Raw genomic sequence first — 20,367 nt, forward strand, 5'->3', positions numbered from 1 at the left:
TGTGAACGCTTGCGTCATGTTTATACGCTTCAGTTTTGATGGTTCTTCATTGGAGCAGGTTTGGAGAAATATAGCACAGCATCAGTGTGTCATCAATGGATGCTCTGCAGTGAATGGGTGCCGTCGGCTGATAAAAACATCACAATAATCCAAAGCACTCCAGTCCATCAGGGAACATCTGGAGAAGACAAAACCTGAAACTGTTTTTAATCAGTTGAGGCGTCTCATCACAATCTTCTTTAGAAACTGACAATTCAAGTTTTAAAGTCAACATGAAACCGCTTTTGCATCTTGTAAATGTATTTCTGAGTGAAACCAGTGTTTGGCAATGTTCGCTCTAGTTTAAACGAGGTCATGGGTTCGATTCCCAGGAAATACTCTCGATTAGATTTATTATACCTTGACTTCATGACATCGTGGTTTTGTGTTTGTTTGTTTTTTAGTATTAATGAAATACTAATACTTAAATTTTAGAATCTGTTTTTATATTTGAATTTTAATCGACAGTTTTTGTAAAAAATCTATAAAATTTTAATTTAAAAAAAATTGCGTGTTCATTTTTTTTTTTTTTTTTTGCATTTAATTTTTATTTAATTTTATTTTTACTTTTATTTTATTATTATAATTAATTAAATTTTATTTATTTTAAGTATTCATTTAAGTTAAATAAAAAAAATTAAAATGTTGCCTTGGGAGCTAGTAGAAATTATTTTTACATTGAAGTAAAAACGGTTTTATTGTAGTTTTAAAAGCCTCTAAACACGAAAGCAGCGTGTTGATCAAAGCATTTCGGGTCGAGAAGCGTTTCGTTGCAACCGCAGCTTTCTGTCAAAAAAAAACAAAAACCTGAGAATGACTGGAATTCTTTGATTTTGGCTCCAGTGAAAGCAGACAGGAAATCAACTATTTCTCAGACCACCGGCGGATTCTCCCTGATCCTGCGCCGGCCGAGGAGCGTCTGAACGTGACCCCAGCGCTGGATCGGCTGACCTCAGATCTGCTGAAGCACAGAGTTTACCTCCCACTCCGTGACTAAAGCACAGCTAATGGATTTCACATGCCTGTCTCTTATCTCCACTTAGAGCCGATTGGTCCTCATTGTTGCCAGATGTTACAGCGGTGACGCAGATGTTGAGATAATCGATGACCGGCCGAGTCATTTAGCTCTCATCTCTGCCGAGAGATCTGATCTGGTTCTGTCAGAGGATGCCTTTCTTATTGCACTGAAAATCTTCATCCATCGATGTAAAACAGATGTTCTTTATGGTAAAGATGTAAACTGGCGGAGCAGGTGGGAATGTGAGAGTTTCTGGGAAGATCTCAATAGATTCCCAGGGCGTTTTTACCCTATATATGTGCTTTAACAGCTTTACATGTAAATGCATGTATGTATTCAGTAAATGAGACCTCTATTATAGGGCTGTTAGCAATCAAATTAAATCAAAAGTGGCAAGTCTTACAGTCTTTATGAATGGCTCATTGAATTGTTGACTAATAAGCAAAAACTTCAATATTGACAATATAGCTTATCTGTAATTAATTATAGACCACTGGATAAAGTATAACTGGTGATTTTCTGAGAAGGACAAACGAGTCTGAACTTGAACACTTTGATCAGATAGTGATAGTTTAACACGACTAATGACGCTGGAGCTGAGGATCCGGTGTTAATGCTTGAATGTGTCTGTGTTTAGACTGTGTTCAGTGAGACGAGAGCGTTTCCACTCCAGGTGCTTTCCACTCCTCCAGCTGAGACGAGTTCTCTTTCTTTCTCTGTATGTGCGGAGAGAAGGAGAGAAGGAGAGAGATGTAGGTTCAGAGTGGTTCTGCTTCACTGGAGGCACCTAACACAACGTTTGTTTTCAAACAGAGTTCATGAACACGCCCTCTGTCTGCCATTGGTCAGACCTCATCATAGCTCCGCCTCCATACTCAAAACCAGCTCAGCTTTAATGTTGGGAGTATTTTAAGATGTAAATCATCCACATGAAAACAGCTGGAATGCAGGATGATGATGTTGACCATAAGTTAGTGGAGATGGAGTTTTATGGCAATAGAAACGGACTTGACTCAGGGAACAAATTTAGGTTATAAAAACGTTGTGGGAACATTGATTTGACGTGTTTCTAAAAACATTACAATGTCCAGTTTTCATATCAGGATTAGAATGTTATTTAAATGTTGCTAAAATCTTTAAATAAATATATATATATATATATATATATATATATATATATATATATGTATATATTTTTTTTTTTTTTTTTTGTTTATGTGAATATTAAAGAAACATTCCATTTCATTATTTTGAAACTATTCAGAGAATGTTACATTTGAATGTTGTCTGAAGATTCTAAAACATGTAGCAACATTTAAAAAACATTCGATGAACGTCTAACTATAACTTTTCAAGAAAGGAAACATTCGATGAACCATATATAAATAATGTTTGTTTGTTTATCTTAACATTATTAAAGGCCAGATAGTTCCCCAGCTAAATGTCTTAACATTTAATTAAAATTATAAAAACATTATTTCCGAATGCTCTCTGTTTTTAAAATGTTAAAGTAGAACACTGGATGTCTAGAGAATGTTGAGCTTATAACGGTTTCTCAATGTTATGAGAACGTATATCAAATATTAATGAGTTTACAAAAATAAGAACGTTATGTCCTAACATTTCTATCAATCTTCTGAAGAGCATCTCTATTAGCTGTAGGTTGTCTGAAATGAAGCCATGCACACTGACATCAGGTGTGGTCGTGTAGATCATGTTTTCATGAACACACAACACTCTCCCGCTGCAGATCGTACGGTGATGTTATCCCCAGATCCACGGCCCACCCAGAAGAGTCGCTCAAGAGGTTTTTATGGGCTCACAGTCGTTCCTCTGTTGGTTTATCGGAGCTCGGCCAACTCACATATACTGTCACACGCAGCAGATTCTCTCCCGCTTCCAAGCCAAATTAGCACCATCCAAGAAGAAATCAGACTCCAGAAATAAAGAGTCAGTATGCAGTTGATTTGAGCTGCCGTCGCACTGGCTCTCAGAACAAAGATCTGCTGATGTTTTCCAGACGCTCTGGAACGAAGCTCCATCATCTCAGATTCAGAAACACACAGACAATCATCAGAGACCTTCAGAAGTGATGCTGATTTCAACTAGAAAAGTCCAAATCCCAAATAAACGTTCTCTGGGAATCTTCCCTCCTCTTGGAATAGGTTTATCGACCGTATAATACCTTCAAGAATTAATGTTTTTTTTTTTTTATGTTCATCTTGATATTTTTTATTTTTAGTATTCAGATTTTTTTCCTATGGTACATTAATGATTTCATCTTACATTTTATATATTTACCGTACTTGTGATATTTTTCTAGAAAAGTATACTTTTTCATCCTATTTCACGATACTTTTATTTTTTATACTTCTGATATATCAATAATTTATGATATATGTTTTAATATCTTTTATAATGCTTTTATATATTTAGATATATTTTTATGGTTTTGTTATTTATATTTTAAATTGCCTGGTTTATTACACCTTATTATATATTTTTTTTTTTTCTTTTAGAGCTTGAAATTCCCTTCCATTCAAACATTCAGCTGAACATTTTATGAGGTGAATTATGTATTTTAGAGAGACTGAAGGTTCATTGATCAGTGTGTTTTAGGAAAGAGTGCATCGGATGACATGTGAGCACCTGGTTTAGTGTGTGTGTGTGTGTGTGTGTGTGTGTGTGTGTGTGTGTGTGTGATGTTCCTGCAGAGGCTGAATGACTGTTATTACACTAATGGCTTGGTAATGTTGGTTTTCCGGACTCGTGTGATTGTTGCCAAACCTGCAGCTCTCACACAGGTGGAAGATTCACTCTCTAACAGCACTAAAGCTCCTTTCACATCAGTGTGTCTTTACATAAACGGACTATAATTCAGCTACACGGGACAGGTAGCCCAAAAATGTCCAGTTTCTCACCTAGATGTCATTCCAAACCTGTAAGATTTCTACTGAACACAAAATAAGATATTTTGAGGAATGTTAGGAATCAGACGGTAGCCAGTAATATCCACAGGTTTGTGTGTGTGTGTGTGTGTGTGTGTGTGTGTTGTTGTTGTTGTTTTTTTACCATACTATGGAAGGCAATTGGGACCAACAAGGGTTTGGTTACCAACAGTTGTAGTGACACTGAGAAACTCTCAATTGCCCACACACACACACACACTCTCTCTCTCTCTCTCTCTCTCTCTCTCTCTCTCTCTCTCTCTCTCTCTCTCTCTCTCTCTCTCTCTCTCTCACACACACACACACACTCTCTCTCTCTCTCTCACACACACACAAACACACACAATGCTCTTGGTGTGTTTTAAGGCCCAGATGCTTTTTCAAGTCTGTGAGCTGCTGCACTTCAAACACTGTAATTAACAATCACACGTGCAGAACACATGCACACACACACACACACACAGACACTGACAACACTAATCAACTTCTGACATTTCTGATTGTTCTCTGAACAGCCAGGTTTGAATGTTTTTTTCTTGTTTATGTGAATGTTAAAGGAACATTCCATTTCATCATTTTGAAACCGTTCAGAGAATGTTACATTTGAATGTTGTCTGAAGATTCTAAAACATGTAGCAACATTTAAAAAACATTCGATGAACGTCTAACTATAACTTTACAGATTAAAAAAACCTCGATGAATCATGTATAAATAATGTTTTGTTGTTGTTGTTGTTTTTGTTAATGTTTCGAGGACATTAATAAAATTCAGATAATTCCCCAGCTAAAAAAATATTTCTGAATATTCAAACATCCTTTAATTTTTTTTCTTGGTTTTATCAACATTATGGGAACATGCAAACAATATGGAAATGTTATTTATGAATGTTAAAAAAAATGTTACACAGATTTTGAATGAGCTGCTAGAAGAACGTTTGTTCATAACTTTAAAGAGAACGTCCCCTGTGAGCTGGACACGTCAACCTAACATTACTAGAAACATCGAACGAACTCAGTGATGATGTGCTCAATGTGCTTCAGTTCGGTCTTGTGTAAGAAGTGTGGGCGAGTTTTGATCTGCATCAGATCTGATCTCATCACGAGTTTAGACGCTTCTTCTTCAGTCTGTCTCGGTTTAAATCCTCTCCTCGTTCACAAACCATCTGAACTCGCACACATCTGTGTTCTCCATCAGAGGTGGATTGTGGGGCTTCAGAGGGGCTCGAGGAGACAGAGGAACCGTGAAAACATTCAAGAGACAGGCCAGAGAAAATAATTCGCAATCAGCGCTCATGTGGAGACAAACATCATCATCCTCTGCTGAGACGTTCTCAGAGTCAGCCAAGAAATTAAACTGGATTTCTGTGTGGAGTTTTTGCTGTGGATGTCTCTGGCAGACTGAAGCTTCTTCTGCCCAAAATAAACACATGCTGCGCCGCCAGACGCCTGCTGACGCTCGGCTCTAATTGGCTGCAAATCAGAGGCTCCGCCTCCGCGCAACGAGCAGCCAATCACAGCGCTCTGCCTGAAAGCACACAAAACAGTGGAACAAAACCATGAACAAAACACACTTGTGATCTCTGATGTTGAGTGAAAACTGCTGGTGAGTGAGAATAAGAGTCTAATACTGCATTCAGAACAGACACAGGTTTATGAACTTGACGATTAATATGACACGCTCTTGCTGGAGAATGTGAAGAACAAAGAGGCTTTAATGTGAAAACAAACATGTTCAATTTGCGCCACCTAGCGGAAACGACGATTGCGTTGGACCGTGGTCACAATAGAAAAGTCTATTTTTTATTGTATAAATAAAATATTATTTGAAATAATAATATATACATATCCAAAAATATTTATAAGTAAATATATAATATAGTTATACATTAAAAGAAACGTGTATATACATGGTAAAACAAAAATATATTAAAATAAATGTGTGTGCGTGTATATATGCTAAATGTATTTTCTTATGTATAAATACATTCATTAAATATTAAATTAATGATTTACTTATTATTTAAATAACTACATACATTTTTATATCGAATATATATTTATAATATCAATATTAATAAAAATATCAGGCATAGGACATGAAAGATAATTGAATAAAAACTATGTATATTTAAAAAAAAGAATAAATGCATTCATTCTTCACATATATAATCATATAAAGGAATCTTTTGATAAAATACACAAAACTAATGTGTGTATAAATGAAATAAAAAATACATTTATGCATTTAGCAGACGCTTTTATCCAAAGCGACTTACAATGCATTCATGCTAACATTTTTTACATTTGTATAAGATATTAAATATATATATATCAATGAATAAAAATGCAAGATTTATGTATAATGTATGTACATGTGTAATCTAAAATTGATAACTATATTAATAAATGATATATGCATGTGTAAGAGTTCTAAAGTCTTCAAAGGTTTGACTCTCAGTAAATGAAGGAGACTTTTTCTTTACACACAAAGTAAATTGATTCGCTGTATTGTTTTGGAGGTCAGATGCACTGCAGTGATTAGTGCACTCGTTAGTGTGTTTACTTGAGTGACTCTTCATTACTGACGGCCTGATTAGAGCGGTGACCTTTGACCTGATGTCTCTGTGTCTGCTGGTAATGACGTGAGGGTCAGGAGGACGTCTCACTCCCTGCTAATGAACCTCCCGCTGATATCAGGTTAATGAGCCTCGTGTGCTTCACTGTTTGATCAGAAAGAAGCTTCGCTGTTAATAAGCCTGCACCCTTCGCTTTCATTTATCTGCATGTGTTTATCTGAGGGCTAACCCTCCAGAAACTTCATTCATACTGATGGTTTGATGGCCTTGTCAAAAAAAACAAAAAAACTATATATATATATATATATATATATATATATATATATATATATATATATATATATATATATAAATAGTTAATAAAATAAAAATATATATATATATTAAAAATAATAATAATATGTCTAATAGAATAATGGTTAATAACGTTTTGCACAGTTTAAAATTAAAATGTAAAATTAAAGAAATAATGCAGAATAATGCAGATGCAGAAATAAATCAACAGCAGTAAAAACAGCTGTGTAAACTAATTCTATATGTAGAAATAAAATTAGATTAGCAAAACTAAGAGCATCCCAAAAGTTACTTAAATACTAAATATTGCCATAAATTGAAATAAAATGAATTTACCGACTTTGTCCAGTTTCTTGTTTGTTATGCTAATGCTAATCTAATCTCTAGCAGGAGTCTGTTATTAATCTCATTGTCAACCACTGTCTTTATTGTTTGCGAGTTAATTTTAATTCTTCCCACAGTTTCTTTCGCATAAAATACTATGTTCTCTTCTTTTTACTTCTTCTTTATGACACAAAAAGTTGAATGTAATAAGAACTGCTTCATCTGAATCTTTTACATATTTAGGACCCGCTGGTCTATAACAGAGAATTATATCTAGATCGGTGACAGAAAAGCGATACATTTACATTTAGTCCTCGGTCAGATAAGAGTTAATACAAGACAATACAAAGAGCAGCAGCGACACCTTGTGGGTCAACGACGCAACTGACGCTAAAACACGATTTAAATACAGGATTTTTAAAATAAGAATACATTGCTAAATAAATATCTGAAATAAGAAAGTAAAAAACATTTTTTTAATTGAAATAATAAAAACAATTCTAATATTTAATATATACTCAAATGCAATATACATTTTGAAGTCAATTAAAAAAATGAATAAAAATGTATAATAGTAATTGTATAATATGAAATTAATTTCTTAAAAAATGAATAAAATTAAAATATCAATGTATAATGTATTTGCATAATATAAGATAAATTCCTGAATTACTAAAATATTTAATATACAAAGAAATTAAAAAGTGTGTAAAATATCAATATTAATTTCTCTGGCCTGTCTCTTGAATGAAATATAACTTTTTTAAATTATTATTTTTTTTATATTAATGTATAATGTATGTTTTTGTGATTTGTGATTAAATTTGAGGCCATAATCAAACTAACAGCCACAGTGTGGATCAACAACACGACTGAGAAAAACACTTGTGTAAAATAACATTTATTTCATTCTCTGTGATTTGAGGTTTTCAGATTTATTACAGAAACCCGAGGCTCCGTGAACACTGAATGTTCACAAGAATAGCTCATAAAAACCTGTACAATCATATACACAAAGACAGATTTGATCGTTATCCCATCAATAAATAATCTCATCCATCTCAAACTGATGCTCAGATAAAGAACATCATTAATGTTGTTGTGAAATGATTAGTGATGAAAAACACAAGTGTGTGGTTTAATAACTCTTCCTGATCGTGAATGAACAGCTCAGTAGATTATATTCCTCTCTTGCGTCAGAGGTTAGCGTAGTATCGGTCTCGGTTCTCGTAATCTCTGTAGGCGAACTTGGCGTCTTTCTTGTTGTGTGGGATGCGGCCGAAGGGGGCGTGGTCATGGAAACAGCTGTCAAACACCTCATCAACCACTAGCTCCGCCTCCTCCCGGCTCACCTTGCGCACGGCGAGGATGGAGCGCAGCGCTCGGCCGCGAACACACGCCTAAAACATGAACACACATGAACACACACATCCAGAAACCATCCAGACACACAGCCGAGGACACAAACCTGATGGTGCTCTTTCAGGCCGAAGTTAAATCTGGAAATCTCATTAACGAACGAACAGTCTCCGCTCAGATTAGCAGCTCGGATCTGAAGAGAACAAACAAACAAGAGTCTCACGCTGTACATTATTTAACACCAGAATTAAATGTAAAAAACCAACATGATGTTTACAATTTTACTAAAAGAAAATGCACCAGGTTAACTTTTTTCAAATGTCTCTGTAAAGGGTTTTATTTTAGTTTAACTATTTTTAAATATTAGATGTGACGTGGTTTTTAAAAAGGTTTTATTTAAGTTATACTTCTTTAATTTCAGATGCAGTTATTACATTTTTTGGTTACAATTTATAAAAACATTTTAATTTTGGTAAGATTATTTACTTTTATTTTAAATGTGGTTTCTAAAATGTTTTGGATACTATTTTTTATTTTATATGTAATTTCAATTTTTTTTAAAGGTTTTTAAAAGCATTTATTTTGGTTGCCACATTAGATGTGTATTATATTATTTTAAATTTTTAATTAAATTTAAATGTGGATTCTAGAATGTTTTATAATGGTTACACTTTTTTTGTTTTTAACATTTTAATTTGGATTCTATTTTAAAATTTTATATATGACGTTCTTAAAATATTTTGGTTTCAGTATTATATATTTTAGATGTGATTTTTAATTTTTATTATAATATTTTTTTATAGTTTAATTTTATTATTGTTTTACAGTTTAATTTATTAATTTAATATAATTTTTTAGATGTGTTTTTTAACATTGTATTTTGGATTCTATTCTTTTATTTTAAATGAGGTTTTTAAAAGCATTTATTTTGGTTTCCATATTCTATATTTTAGATGTGGGTTAGGGTTAGGTTAGGATTTATTTGTTTAATATTATTTTTAATGTTAGAAGTGGATTCTAGAATATTTTATTATAGTCACACTTTTTTATTTAGATGTTCATTAACATATTATTATGGATTTTTATTTTTATTTTATATGTTTTTTAAAAGCTTTTATTTTGATTTCAGTACGTTATGGTTAAGATTTATTTTTTATTATATTATTTGTAATTTTAAATGTGGATTCTAGAATGTTTTATTATAGTTACACTTTTTTTTTTTTTTTTTTTACATTTTTTTGGATTTTTTTTTTATTTTTTATTTCAGGTTCTTAATAAATATTTTGGTTTCCGTATTTTATATTTTAGATATGTTTTTTAACATTATATTTTGGATTCTATTTTTTTTTTGTATTTTAAAAGCATCTATTTATTTTGGTTAGCGTATTTTAGATGTGGTTTCTCTGATGTAGTGATGCTCTGGCCGGTGTCCTCACCTCGGAGCAGGCCAGGTGTCTGAAGCTGTTAAACCAGTCGACTCGGGCCCTGCAGTGATCGAAGGCGTGGATCAGCTCGTGGGTCACCACACGGTTCATGTGAGCCTGCTGGTGGATGTTGTTCTGGCATAAGACGATCTGCACACACAGACTCGGGTCAGACCAACACCGTCCCGTTCTTCTGACTCATCAAGTGTTTTTGGGTCTCACCTGAGAGGTGGCAGCATCAAAGCCACCGCTGACCGTCCCATCGCAGTCCTCACAGGAGAAATGTCTGTCTTTATGAACTGTACTGAGAGGAAATCAAGTCACAAACGTCAGTGAGACATCAGCAGCGCGCAGGAAGAGTTCATGTGAAGGGCTCTTACCAGCCGGAGCTCTTCATCGCACCCAGCAGGAGCTTAGCATAAGGACCTGAAGGAGACACGCACCGCTTCAGTTCATGTGTTAAGAAACAGCATTGCCAGATGCAAACTAAAAATTCTTAGAAAAAAAAAATCTAAAATGTGACATTAAAATAATATGAATCATACTTGAATATACTTGGAATTACCTTTTTTATTTTAAATTCAATGGTAGAGACAAGATAATAAATGTAATTAAATAATAAAATCAAATTGAAATGTAAACTCAGAATTGCATGAAAAAAAATCATAATCACCTTCTAAAAATATATTTTTATTTGCTGGCAGCATGCAAAAATTGTGAAAAAAATGTGAGATTAAATAATAATAATAATAATAATAATAATATATAATAATAAAACTAAAGAAAATCACAATTACTTTTAGTTTGAGAGAGGGATTCAACCCTGAATTCAGAAAAAAGAAAGTCAAAATTGTAAAAAAAAAGTTTTTTAGATTATAAAAAAGTCAGAATTGTGAGATAAAAATTCATAATCAATCTTTTATTTTTTCCTTGTAATTCGTGATGAAAACAAGCTTCCATAGAGATGATAAAAAACATGAGGTGTGTTGTGTGAGAAAGAGAGAGTGTGTGTGTGAGTGAGTGAGTGTGTGTGTGTGAGTGAGTGTGTCAGTGATGTGTGTGTGTGTGTGTGTGTGTGTGTGACTGAGTGAGTGAGTGTGTGTGTGTGTATGTGTGTGACTGAGTGAGTGAGTGTGTGTGTGTGTATGTGTGTGTGTGTGTGTGTGTGTGTGTACAGTTCTCTACAAAAACATTACTGCATACTTCTGTAAGATCAACTCTTGTTGTAATGTTCTAATAACGGAATCACTCGCGTGTTCTCTTACTCGTGTCCATGGCGACCTGCAGCATGATGTGACACTTGTGTCTGAAGGTGAAGAGACTCTCTCCGATCGAGCCCTGCTTGAACCTGCTGCCGCTGCCGCTGCGCTCGGGATACAAACCGTAGCCGAACTCTTCCTCCTTCCTCTTCCTCTCCTCTTCAGTCTCTCTGCTCTCCTGCAGCGGCGCTTTATTAATAAACTCATCTTCTTCTGCCCTGTTTTGAGCCATAGCTCCGATCTGCGCGTGTGTGTACGCAGAGGTCACGCGGGCGGGTGTCCGCGAGTCACGTGACTGGAAGCAGGAGAGGAGAGAGAGCGGGATTAAAGTAACGTTTAGTAATTAAATTGCTCGGGATTTTTACTGAATCTACTAAGTGTTGGCGGTACTTATTTTATATTTTTTGGATTTTTTAAAATAATACCTCCCCAAGGTTGTTTTTCTTTTCAAAATAAAAGTCCACAACTAGACACAAGCAGATATTTTTTTTTATCTCTCTCTCTCTCTCCCTCTCTCTATGAAATATATATGTCATATCCTGACAAAAAACGAGCATTATAAAAACCAAAAATGGGTAATAAAGAAAACAATTACTTCTAGAATTTTCGTTTTTTGTTCGGCACCATTACGTGCGCGCGCAGTGCGTGTCGTGTGCGTGACGTAGTTCGCACGTGCGCACAGTGGAGTTTGTGCTGTCATGGCGCTGAACACAAACTACTGATCGAAAGGTCTTCATCATCGCTTCAGGTTTGACACAAACTCTTCTGATTCCGCTCTTCACTGCTGTTAAAACCGCCCAGTTAAACACGTCTGAATGAGTTCCTCTAAACATGCGTCTTTAAGAGAAGTTTATTATCTTAAATTGATTTTCCACATGTGTGCTAGGAGGCCAGTAACGTTAATCCACGTTTTTACTAAGATATTTGAGATCAAGTAACGTAAATTATAACTTAATTGATTTAACGTTACCAGTGTGTAGAAGAATCGTTTAGCTCGGTATTTATCTCCACACAGCTCGTGATAAACCTGCTCTTGGAGGTGAAGTTGTTTCAGTCGCAGATACAGAGAATATTCTAGAATTACAGACGGACGAGATTTCATTTCAACAAGCACCTGTTAACGTTATTTATTTCGCGAAATCTCTGATTAATCTGTAGTTCGCGGGGTTTTTCAGGGTCGCTTTGTTGTCAGTTTAACTTTCGAAGAGTTACCATGGTAACCGTAGTCTCCCGCCAGTGTAAGTTACTTACTGTAGTTACCGCGTTTAAAATCATAACAAGTAATCATTGTTTAATTATTACTATTATTTATCAAATAATTAAATGCCTATTATTATTTTGATGACAGTAGTTTTTTTTATAGTAAACTGTAAAATAATTATTTAATAGATATCACCATCACGTTCTAGTTAATTAATCACAGTACAGAGACATTACATCTTATTCTGCAAGCTTTCTCAAAGTTATATAACTTTTATAATATATATATGTATATATATATATATATATATATATATATATATATATATATATATATATATATATATAATAAACACTTAAATGTATATTTAGGATGGTTTTATTTCCCGTTACATGTTAGGAGCGGTTGCCTGAATAAACAGTTTTTAGTAGTTTTAATCAGGTGAAACGGTGTTTGTCACAGGAATCTGCAGAAGATGTCGGGAAATAAAGCGGTGGAGCTGCAGATCCAGATGCGACAGAACGCAGAAGATCTGCAGAACTTCCTGAAGGAGCTGAACAACTGGGAGGAAGAAGTCAAGGAGAAAGACCAGCAGCTTCGCTCCGGAGACATCAGCGAGCCGCCGGTAAACCTTCCACATCCCCAGCTCCTCACATCCAGCTGCTTGTGTTCGCTAACGTGTGTTTAATTCCAGAAAACTCTCCCGCCGGTGAGGAACAGAGATTATAAGAAGACGAAGAAGAGCATGAAGCGGCGGACCGACGGCGCTCTGAAAGAGCAAAAGGAGACGCAGCGCATAAAATCCTACGATTATCAGGCCTGGGACAAGTTCGATGTGGTAATGTGATTCAGATTCACGCTCTGATGTGTGTGAAGATGTGATGGACGACTGATGAACGCTGTGTGTTCGCAGGAGAAGGCGCTGGACGCCGAGGAGAGCCCGGTCCACTCCAACGAGTCGGACTCAGAAGAGCCTGCGGTGGACAGAGATCTAGCGCTGACCGAGAAAGAGAAGGTCTGTTCGTGTTCAGTTCCTTAAGCATCAACGTGACATAAGATGAGACTCATGTGGTTCGTTAGAAAGCTCTGCTGCTAAAGAGAAGGGAAGAGGGGGCGGGGTTTAGCAGAGCTCATTAGCATTTAAAGGAACATGCACTAAAACCAAATCGACTTGTGGAAATTCTTATTAATGACCTCTTAAATGTTTCAGGGGAATGAGTTCTTCCGTGTCGGCCGGTACGACAGCGCCATCGAGTGTTACACCCGAGGAATGGACGCGGATCCGTACAACCCTGTCCTGCCCACCAACAGAGCGGCCTGCTTCTACAGACTCAAGAAGTACTGCAGCTTCTCCCGTCTTCATACAGGTGTGTTCTGATGCATCGGTGCTGATGAGAGCGTTTGTGCGCCACAGGTTCGCCGTGGCGGAGTCCGACTGTAATTTGGCCATCGCTCTGGACGGGAAATACACCAAAGCGTACATCAGGAGAGCGGCGGCGCGCGTGGCGCTCAACAAACACCAGGACGCTCTCCAAGGTCTGAAGCTTTCTTAATCATGGAAGTTAATCTAGCGATGAATTTGTGAGTGAACTGAATCAGTGATTCAGTTGAACTGGTTCACGAATCATTCGAAATGATTCATTATTTATGCACACAACAATTATTCAGAGTGCTTTACATTTTAAAGCCTTTTTAATTACCTAACTTTTTTTTTTTTATATACAACAGTCAAAAGTTTGGAACCTGATTAAAAATACAGTAAAAACTGCTAAATATTTTTACAATATAGAGTAATGTTTTCTATGTAAATATATTGTAAATTGTAATTTATCGCTGTCTTCAGCATCATTAATTAGAAGTATTCGGATTATTTTTTTTTAACTTACGTAACTGTAATTCTACTTAATTTTAATTATTTTATTTTAGTAAAAACAACAATATTGTGAAATATTATTACAATACAAGTAATTGTTACACATTCATTGCTGTAATCAAAGTTGAATTTTCAGCACATAACTCTCCAGGTTATTCTGATTATTTTATTTGAGCTTATTACATTTTTATGATATTTTCATTATTCTGTCATCCTTTCTTAAAACTGTTAAACACAATCCTAAAAGATAAAACTAAGATTTACTTGAAAAAAAAAAAAAGTGTATATATATATATATATATATATATATATATATACATACATTTTTTTATAAATGCATCATAAAACATAAATTAAGTTATTCCAAATTGATTAGTAGAATACATTTCCTTTATATACTTTTCAAATCAAAAAGGAAAAAATAAGAGATGCACAAGAAATCTTTATCCAGTTGCCATCTGGTCTGTGTTGATTGGTCCAGATTACGAGATGGTTCTCCAGCTGGATCCTGGAAGCGCGGAGGCTCAGACGGAGATCCAGAAGCTCCAGCAGGTGTGTTAGTGACCTGGTTTGACAGATGTGTGTGCTGTGAGATTCGAGAGTGACCCACGCTTCGTTCCAGGTGCTGGGATCCAGCGGACGGACGGCGGAGAAGAGCGAGAGCCAGGCGGAGCCGTCACAACACACACAGGAACAGCAGAGGAAACAGGAAGCAGTCGTGCAGAAGGACAGAGTGAGAAACGTCTCCTCCTCTTCTTCCTCTTCTTCTTCTTCTTCATCATAGTGGATGTGAACACTGATTCTGTTTCAGGGAAATGCTTACTTTAAAGAAGGCAAGTACGAGGCGGCGGTGGAGTGTTACTCCAGAGGAATGGAGGCTGATGGGACGAACGCACTGCTGCCCGCCAACAGAGCCATGGCCTTCCTCAAACTCCACAGGTGACTCCTCCCTCAGAAGTGTGCTCACTATCTAGTGCAGTGCTGGGTGACACGAGAGTTACATAATCAGAGGACTGTTTTAAAGTCGCTAGTAAAACGAATGGAAAAAAAAGGAAACATCTGAGGTGCTTTTTCAGATGAGTAACAGATGTTACTGTTTCCTGTGTGTTATTATTGATTGACAGCTCCGGTGTTGCCATGGAGACAGAACTAAGAGTCAAAATGAATAAAAACAGTGCAGTGCAAACTCAGAATGTGACGCGAAACTGTTAAATAACACTTTATTAAGCCATGTGTTTCCTGCTGAATAAAGCGAACAGAGTTGAGTAAATCATCTCTCCACTGATGTGACAATATCTGAAAATCTGAAAGTGCAAAAAAAAAAAATCTTAATATTGAGAAAATCATCTTTAAAGTTGTTCAGATGGAGTTCTGAGCAATGCATATTACTAATCAAAAATGAATTTTTCATGTATTTACGCTAGGGGATAAATATCTAAATATCTTCATGGAACTTGATCTTAATATCCTAATGATTTTTGGTGTAAAAACAGAAAATGATTGACACATACAATGTATCATTGGCTAGTGTTACAGATATAGCTGTGCTACACGTTTACATTACCTTCAGCCTGAGGCTTATTCCTTTCACATTTGCTGTGAAAAAGCTTTCAGTTTATGAAAAAGTTATGAAGCGTGGTATTATTGTAAAGCATGAGTTGTAGTTGTAGCGTGTGTGTGTGTGTGTGTGTGTGTGTGTGTGTGTGTGTGTTTGTGCAGGTTCAGCGAGGCGGAGCAGGACTGTAACACGGCTCTCGCTCTGGACGCCTCGTACGCCAAAGCCTTCGCCCGAAGAGCCACGGCCCGAGCCGCTCAAGGCAGGATCCGAGAGGCCACAGACGGTCCGTCATCCACCGCTTCACACACACACACACACACACACACACACACACTGAAGAGCTCACGTGTGCTTGTGTTTGTCTGCAGACTTCCAGCAGGTCCTGAAGCTGGAGCCGGGAAACAAACAGGCCCTGAGCGAGATCCAGAAACTCTCCGAGGTGATTCTAGTCATCAGTCCGGCTGCAATAGTGTTGTTAAACACTGACTGTAAAATGACTTGATAAAACCGAAATGATGAGTTCAGATGTGTGCATCTTTTCATTATAGTTGTAAAATTGTGTTTGAATAAGAGCACAACATTTAAAGAAAAAAGGAAAAATCTGAATTGCAGCTTTTCTGATTAAAAATTGTGATTGAGGAAAAAAAATGGCTGTGCGGCTTGGCCAAAGATTTGTTTCACTGCGGCTATTTGTTATTACATATAAATAATATATAATAAAAATTAGTAATTGTTTTTATTTTATTCCTGTAATTTGCACAAGTAAATAAAAAAAAAATCTAGTATTTAAATTATTTTTTTTTTTTTTAATTACGCAGCTAATATTTTAGACTTTATAGCATCAAGGTTTTAGCTCACTGGGAGTCAAAACTGTGCAAAACTAAAAAAGCTAATAAAACTAACCCCAGCTTATTCTGAAGCCTTTAACCCTCTAAACATATTCATTTGTACGAGAGCAAACCGAAAAGCTTCAGATCTTGTGTTGTAATGTATTCAGAGAGTATTATCTGGACATCTATTACAGACGGTTCCAAGTGACTCAAACTCAGAGAGCATGCATGAATCTCACATCTGTTCACCTGTGTGTGTGTGTGTGTGTGTTCATCAGGAGATGAGGAGCCGCGGTCTTCTGGCTCCAGAGGAGAACAAACAGAGGAGAAGCATCCAGCACATCCACAAACCTGAACATCTCCGATCCACTGTGAGAGCCGCTCCAAATATGAATCTCATCTCTGAGTTTATGTTAAGTGTCGACACATCGTGTGTGTCTGTGTCGTCCCAGAAACCCTTGAGGAGGATCGAGATCCAGGAGGTGGGTGGAGAGATCTCACCGTCCACGTCTTCACCGCTTCACAAGACCCAGAAGACGGAGATCTCAGACGCTCCTGTGTCCCAGAAGAAGGAGGAGATCTCAGACGCTCCTGTGTCCCAGAAGACGGAGGAGATCTCGGACGCTCCTGTGTCCCAGAAGACGGAGATCTCGGACGCTCCTGTGTCCCAGAAGACGGAGGAGGTCTCAGACGTGTCCAGGTGAGAAGACGATGTGATGAAGCTCTCCTGGAGCTGGACCGAGACTGACGAGTGTTTTGTGTTTCAGGGCCGATGCTGAAGCGATTCCTCCTCCTCCCAGCAACAGTTTCCAGCTGGAGGCCGATCTCAGGAAGATCAGATGTCACCCACAATCCACTTACAGATATCTGAAGGTAATGTCCGTGCCGCTCACGCTCTCCTCTCTGTCCTGTATCTGTGCGTCTTATCTCAGTGTTTAACATTGCAGCAAATCAGCCCAGACGCTTATCTGAAGATCTTCCAGAACTCTCTGGAGCCTGATGTACTCAACCACATCCTCAGGAGCTTCCACAGCTGCTTTCAGTGAGTCCCAGACCACCGTCATGAGCTACTGTAACCAGAACTAAAGCAACTAAAGAGTTATTCTTCACCAAAACAGACGAAAAAATCATTTTCACCAAGTGAAATGAAATATAAATGTCTAATGATAAACAGATATGAAAATTAGAAATTTTACCTGGCAACTAACTGAAATAATACAAGTTGAATTACTAAAATTACTAAAACTAAAATGAAATAGAAAATATATTAAAAAAAAAAAAAAAAAAAAAAAAAAAATATATATATATATATATATATATATATATATATATATATATATATATATATATATATATATATATATATATATAACAACATTTAAAATTATTACTTAAACTAAATTAAAAGTGAAAATCTAAAAATTCAAGCTAATTCCAAATAGCAATAACTTCTATAATAGTATACCAATAATATTAAAACTGTAACTATAATGTTAATTATAACCGTGTTATTGTTTACTGAAACTAAAATGGAATCTAAAGTGAATTAAAAAAATGAAAAACATAAAAAAGAAATTGGTTTTAGTTGAAGTCCTTCAATTACTAAAATGGAAATAAAAATAAATGACAGCTGCTAAAAAATACATAAAAAATAACAATGACAATTACCAAATTACCAAAAATGAACACTTGATAATCTAAAAATTAAAGCTAATTGTAAACTATTAAAGAATACTATGAGTTTATTAAGAACCGTAGTTCTCATCGCCGGTGTGCCTTTACTGCCAGCACGATGATGTCACTTCCTGTGTGATTTCAGAGCTGAAGATGCGTCTCTCCTGCTGTCCGTCCTGAGGAGCCTGGCGAGCGTGAGGAGGTTTGACATGAGCGTCATGTTCATGTCGTCCGCCGAGAAGAAAAGTACAAACACACGCAGACACTGAATAACACAAACACTAACACAGATTAACACAAACGCTTCTCTTTCTGTCAGTCTTACAGGAGCTGTTCGACTGGATTCACCGCGCCGGAGCGGGAGACGCTTCTGAGCAAGACTTACAGAAGAAATACGGCCTTTGACCTCTGTTTGGACTGAAAACTGGAGCTCGGGTATCAGTATGAGGTGAAGCCGAACTGGAAACATCACCGCTTTAGTGTGAATGAATCCGACCTCAGAAAAGACGCTTTGTGCCTTTAAACTCTGCTTGATTTGGTTCCTGCATGAGTGTGTCTCCGGTGCAGATGAGCAGAACTACAGATGATATTAATATGACTCGTATGTCTTCACAATCTGCTTCTGTACTAAATGCAATATTAAAGTCAACATGAAATCCAAACGGACTCCTGACTCTGAAATGAGATGCATGAAATCATCTGAAAGCTGAATAAATCATGTTTCCATTGATGTCTGGTTTGTTCGGAGGACAATATTTGTCTGAGATACAACTATTTGAAAATCTGGAATCTGAAAGTGCTAAAAAAATAAATAAAAAAACATCAAGTTGTTCTTAGCAAATGCATATTACTAATCAAAAATTTTGTTTTGATATATTTACAGTAGGAAATTTACAAAATACTTTCAAGGAACACAATCTTTAATATTTAATATCCTAATGATTTTTGGCATAGAAGCATAATTGATAACTTTACCCCATACCGTGTTACTTCTGACTAATTCTGTGACACAGAGACACAAATGAAAACATCTTTCATCCAAATCTAATAACTTTAAAACAAATAATAATCCATCCAAAGTTTTCCTTTAAAGGTCCTGTTTTTCGTGATCCCGTGTTTTAAACTTAAGTTAGTGTGTAATGTTGTTAGAGTATAAATAATATCTGTAAAATTCTAAAGCTCAAACTAGTTCAATACCAAGCGAGATATTTGATTTAACAGAATTCACCTACAAAAACGACCCGTTTGGACTACATCCCTCTAGGTCCTGCAGGAATGACGTCACTAAAACAGTGTTTTGACTAACCTCCGCCCACATTAATTCACGAACAGGGGGCGTGGCCTTGTTGCGCTTCGACGGAGAAGAGGAAGAGCCGCGTTTGTGTTTGTGTTTGTCGCCATGTCGTTTGAAACGCTGTTGTTTTCATCTCTGAGTCCAATCACCTTTGTTTGGGCTTCCCAGGGACGCTGTACTTGGAGATTAATGGTTACAACTAGTGTTTAACTCAGTTCCCGAAAATTATAATCCACGTGTAAAACTATGTGCAGCACATTTTGCTGAGGACAGCGAGCTTTCTCAATCTGAATCAGTTTTATGACTGATTCGCACAAAGATTATTCCTCAAAGATGGTGCAGTTCCCTCTTTGTCTGTCTGGAGAAGGCGTTGTTTATGGACCACAACCGGTAAGTCTATTTTATTATTTAAGTTGGTGCGTTTAACAGTTTCTGTAATTTATTACACAAAGGGCAACGCTGTTTAGCTTTGTTAACTAGATTTTAGGGCTGTGCAAAAATTTTTAATGCGATTTTCATGCGCATCTCGTCAGTAAAAACACTCCTGTGATTATAAACACATCTCCAGCACATGCTCTTCTTCATTGGATTTTTACGACAGTCGGCATCCAGTGTTGAACATTTTTTTTTATTTAAACTCTTCTTTCCAGTCCAGTTCTCCTTAGAAAATTAAACAAATATCTCTGTCCTTGGTCA

At 36.3% G+C, this 20,367-nt stretch overlaps 2 protein-coding genes across 3 annotated transcripts; one reads left to right on the forward strand and one right to left on the reverse strand.

The window, feature by feature from the left end:
• Window positions 1-8,084: 8,084 nt before the first annotated feature.
• Window positions 8,085-11,533, reverse strand: LOC113064773 (mitochondrial inner membrane protease ATP23 homolog). Its single transcript, XM_026235692.1, has 6 exons — window positions 11,248-11,533; window positions 10,363-10,408; window positions 10,205-10,286; window positions 9,995-10,132; window positions 8,668-8,751; window positions 8,085-8,599 (listed from the first exon to the last, which is right to left on the reverse strand). Exons 1-6 carry the CDS (start codon window positions 11,471-11,473, stop codon window positions 8,396-8,398), a joined length of 780 nt encoding a protein of 259 aa, XP_026091477.1. The 5' UTR covers window positions 11,474-11,533; the 3' UTR covers window positions 8,085-8,395.
• A 337-nt stretch (window positions 11,534-11,870) lies between these two features.
• Window positions 11,871-19,039, forward strand: LOC113064759 (RNA polymerase II-associated protein 3). 2 transcript variants are annotated; one of them, XM_026235680.1, is made up of 18 exons: window positions 11,871-11,989; window positions 12,905-13,067; window positions 13,137-13,280; window positions 13,356-13,457; window positions 13,653-13,780; window positions 13,857-13,978; window positions 14,797-14,867; window positions 14,938-15,048; window positions 15,127-15,254; window positions 16,035-16,156; window positions 16,242-16,312; window positions 16,982-17,074; window positions 17,156-17,245; window positions 17,315-17,403; window positions 17,471-17,576; window positions 17,651-17,745; window positions 18,523-18,623; window positions 18,697-19,039. In XM_026235680.1, the coding sequence occupies exons 2-18, from the start codon at window positions 12,918-12,920 to the stop codon at window positions 18,780-18,782; spliced, it is 1,809 nt and encodes a 602-aa protein (XP_026091465.1). In that variant the 5' UTR covers window positions 11,871-11,989; window positions 12,905-12,917; the 3' UTR covers window positions 18,783-19,039. The 2 variants fall into 2 exon arrangements, with proteins under 2 accessions (XP_026091465.1, XP_026091456.1); XM_026235671.1 differs by having other exon boundaries at window positions 17,156-17,403.
• Window positions 19,040-20,367: the final 1,328 nt, after the last annotated feature.

The sequence above is a fragment of the Carassius auratus genome, chromosome 4 (genome assembly GCF_003368295.1).
Source record: "Carassius auratus strain Wakin chromosome 4, ASM336829v1, whole genome shotgun sequence".
Classification (NCBI taxonomy): Eukaryota; Metazoa; Chordata; class Actinopteri; order Cypriniformes; family Cyprinidae; genus Carassius; species Carassius auratus.

Bases quoted from the DNA above. Each gene is read 5' to 3' on its own strand.
- LOC113064773 (XM_026235692.1), bottom strand. From the start codon at position 11,473: ATGGCTCAAAACAGGGCAGAAGAAGATGAGTTTATTAATAAAGCGCCG. The intron at 10,409-11,247 runs GTAAGAGAACAC...TGTCTCCTTCAG, and splicing joins GCAGGTCGCCATGGACACGA to GTCCTTATGCTAAGCTCCTG. The intron at 10,287-10,362 runs GTAAGAGCCCTT...ATTTCCTCTCAG, and splicing joins GCGATGAAGAGCTCCGGCTG to TACAGTTCATAAAGACAGAC.
- LOC113064759 (XM_026235671.1), top strand. From the start codon at position 12,918: ATGTCGGGAAATAAAGCGGTGGAGCTGCAGATCCAGATGCGACAGAAC. The intron at 13,068-13,136 runs GTAAACCTTCCA...GTTTAATTCCAG, and splicing joins GAGACATCAGCGAGCCGCCG to AAAACTCTCCCGCCGGTGAG. The intron at 17,577-17,650 runs GTAATGTCCGTG...TTAACATTGCAG, and splicing joins CCACTTACAGATATCTGAAG to CAAATCAGCCCAGACGCTTA.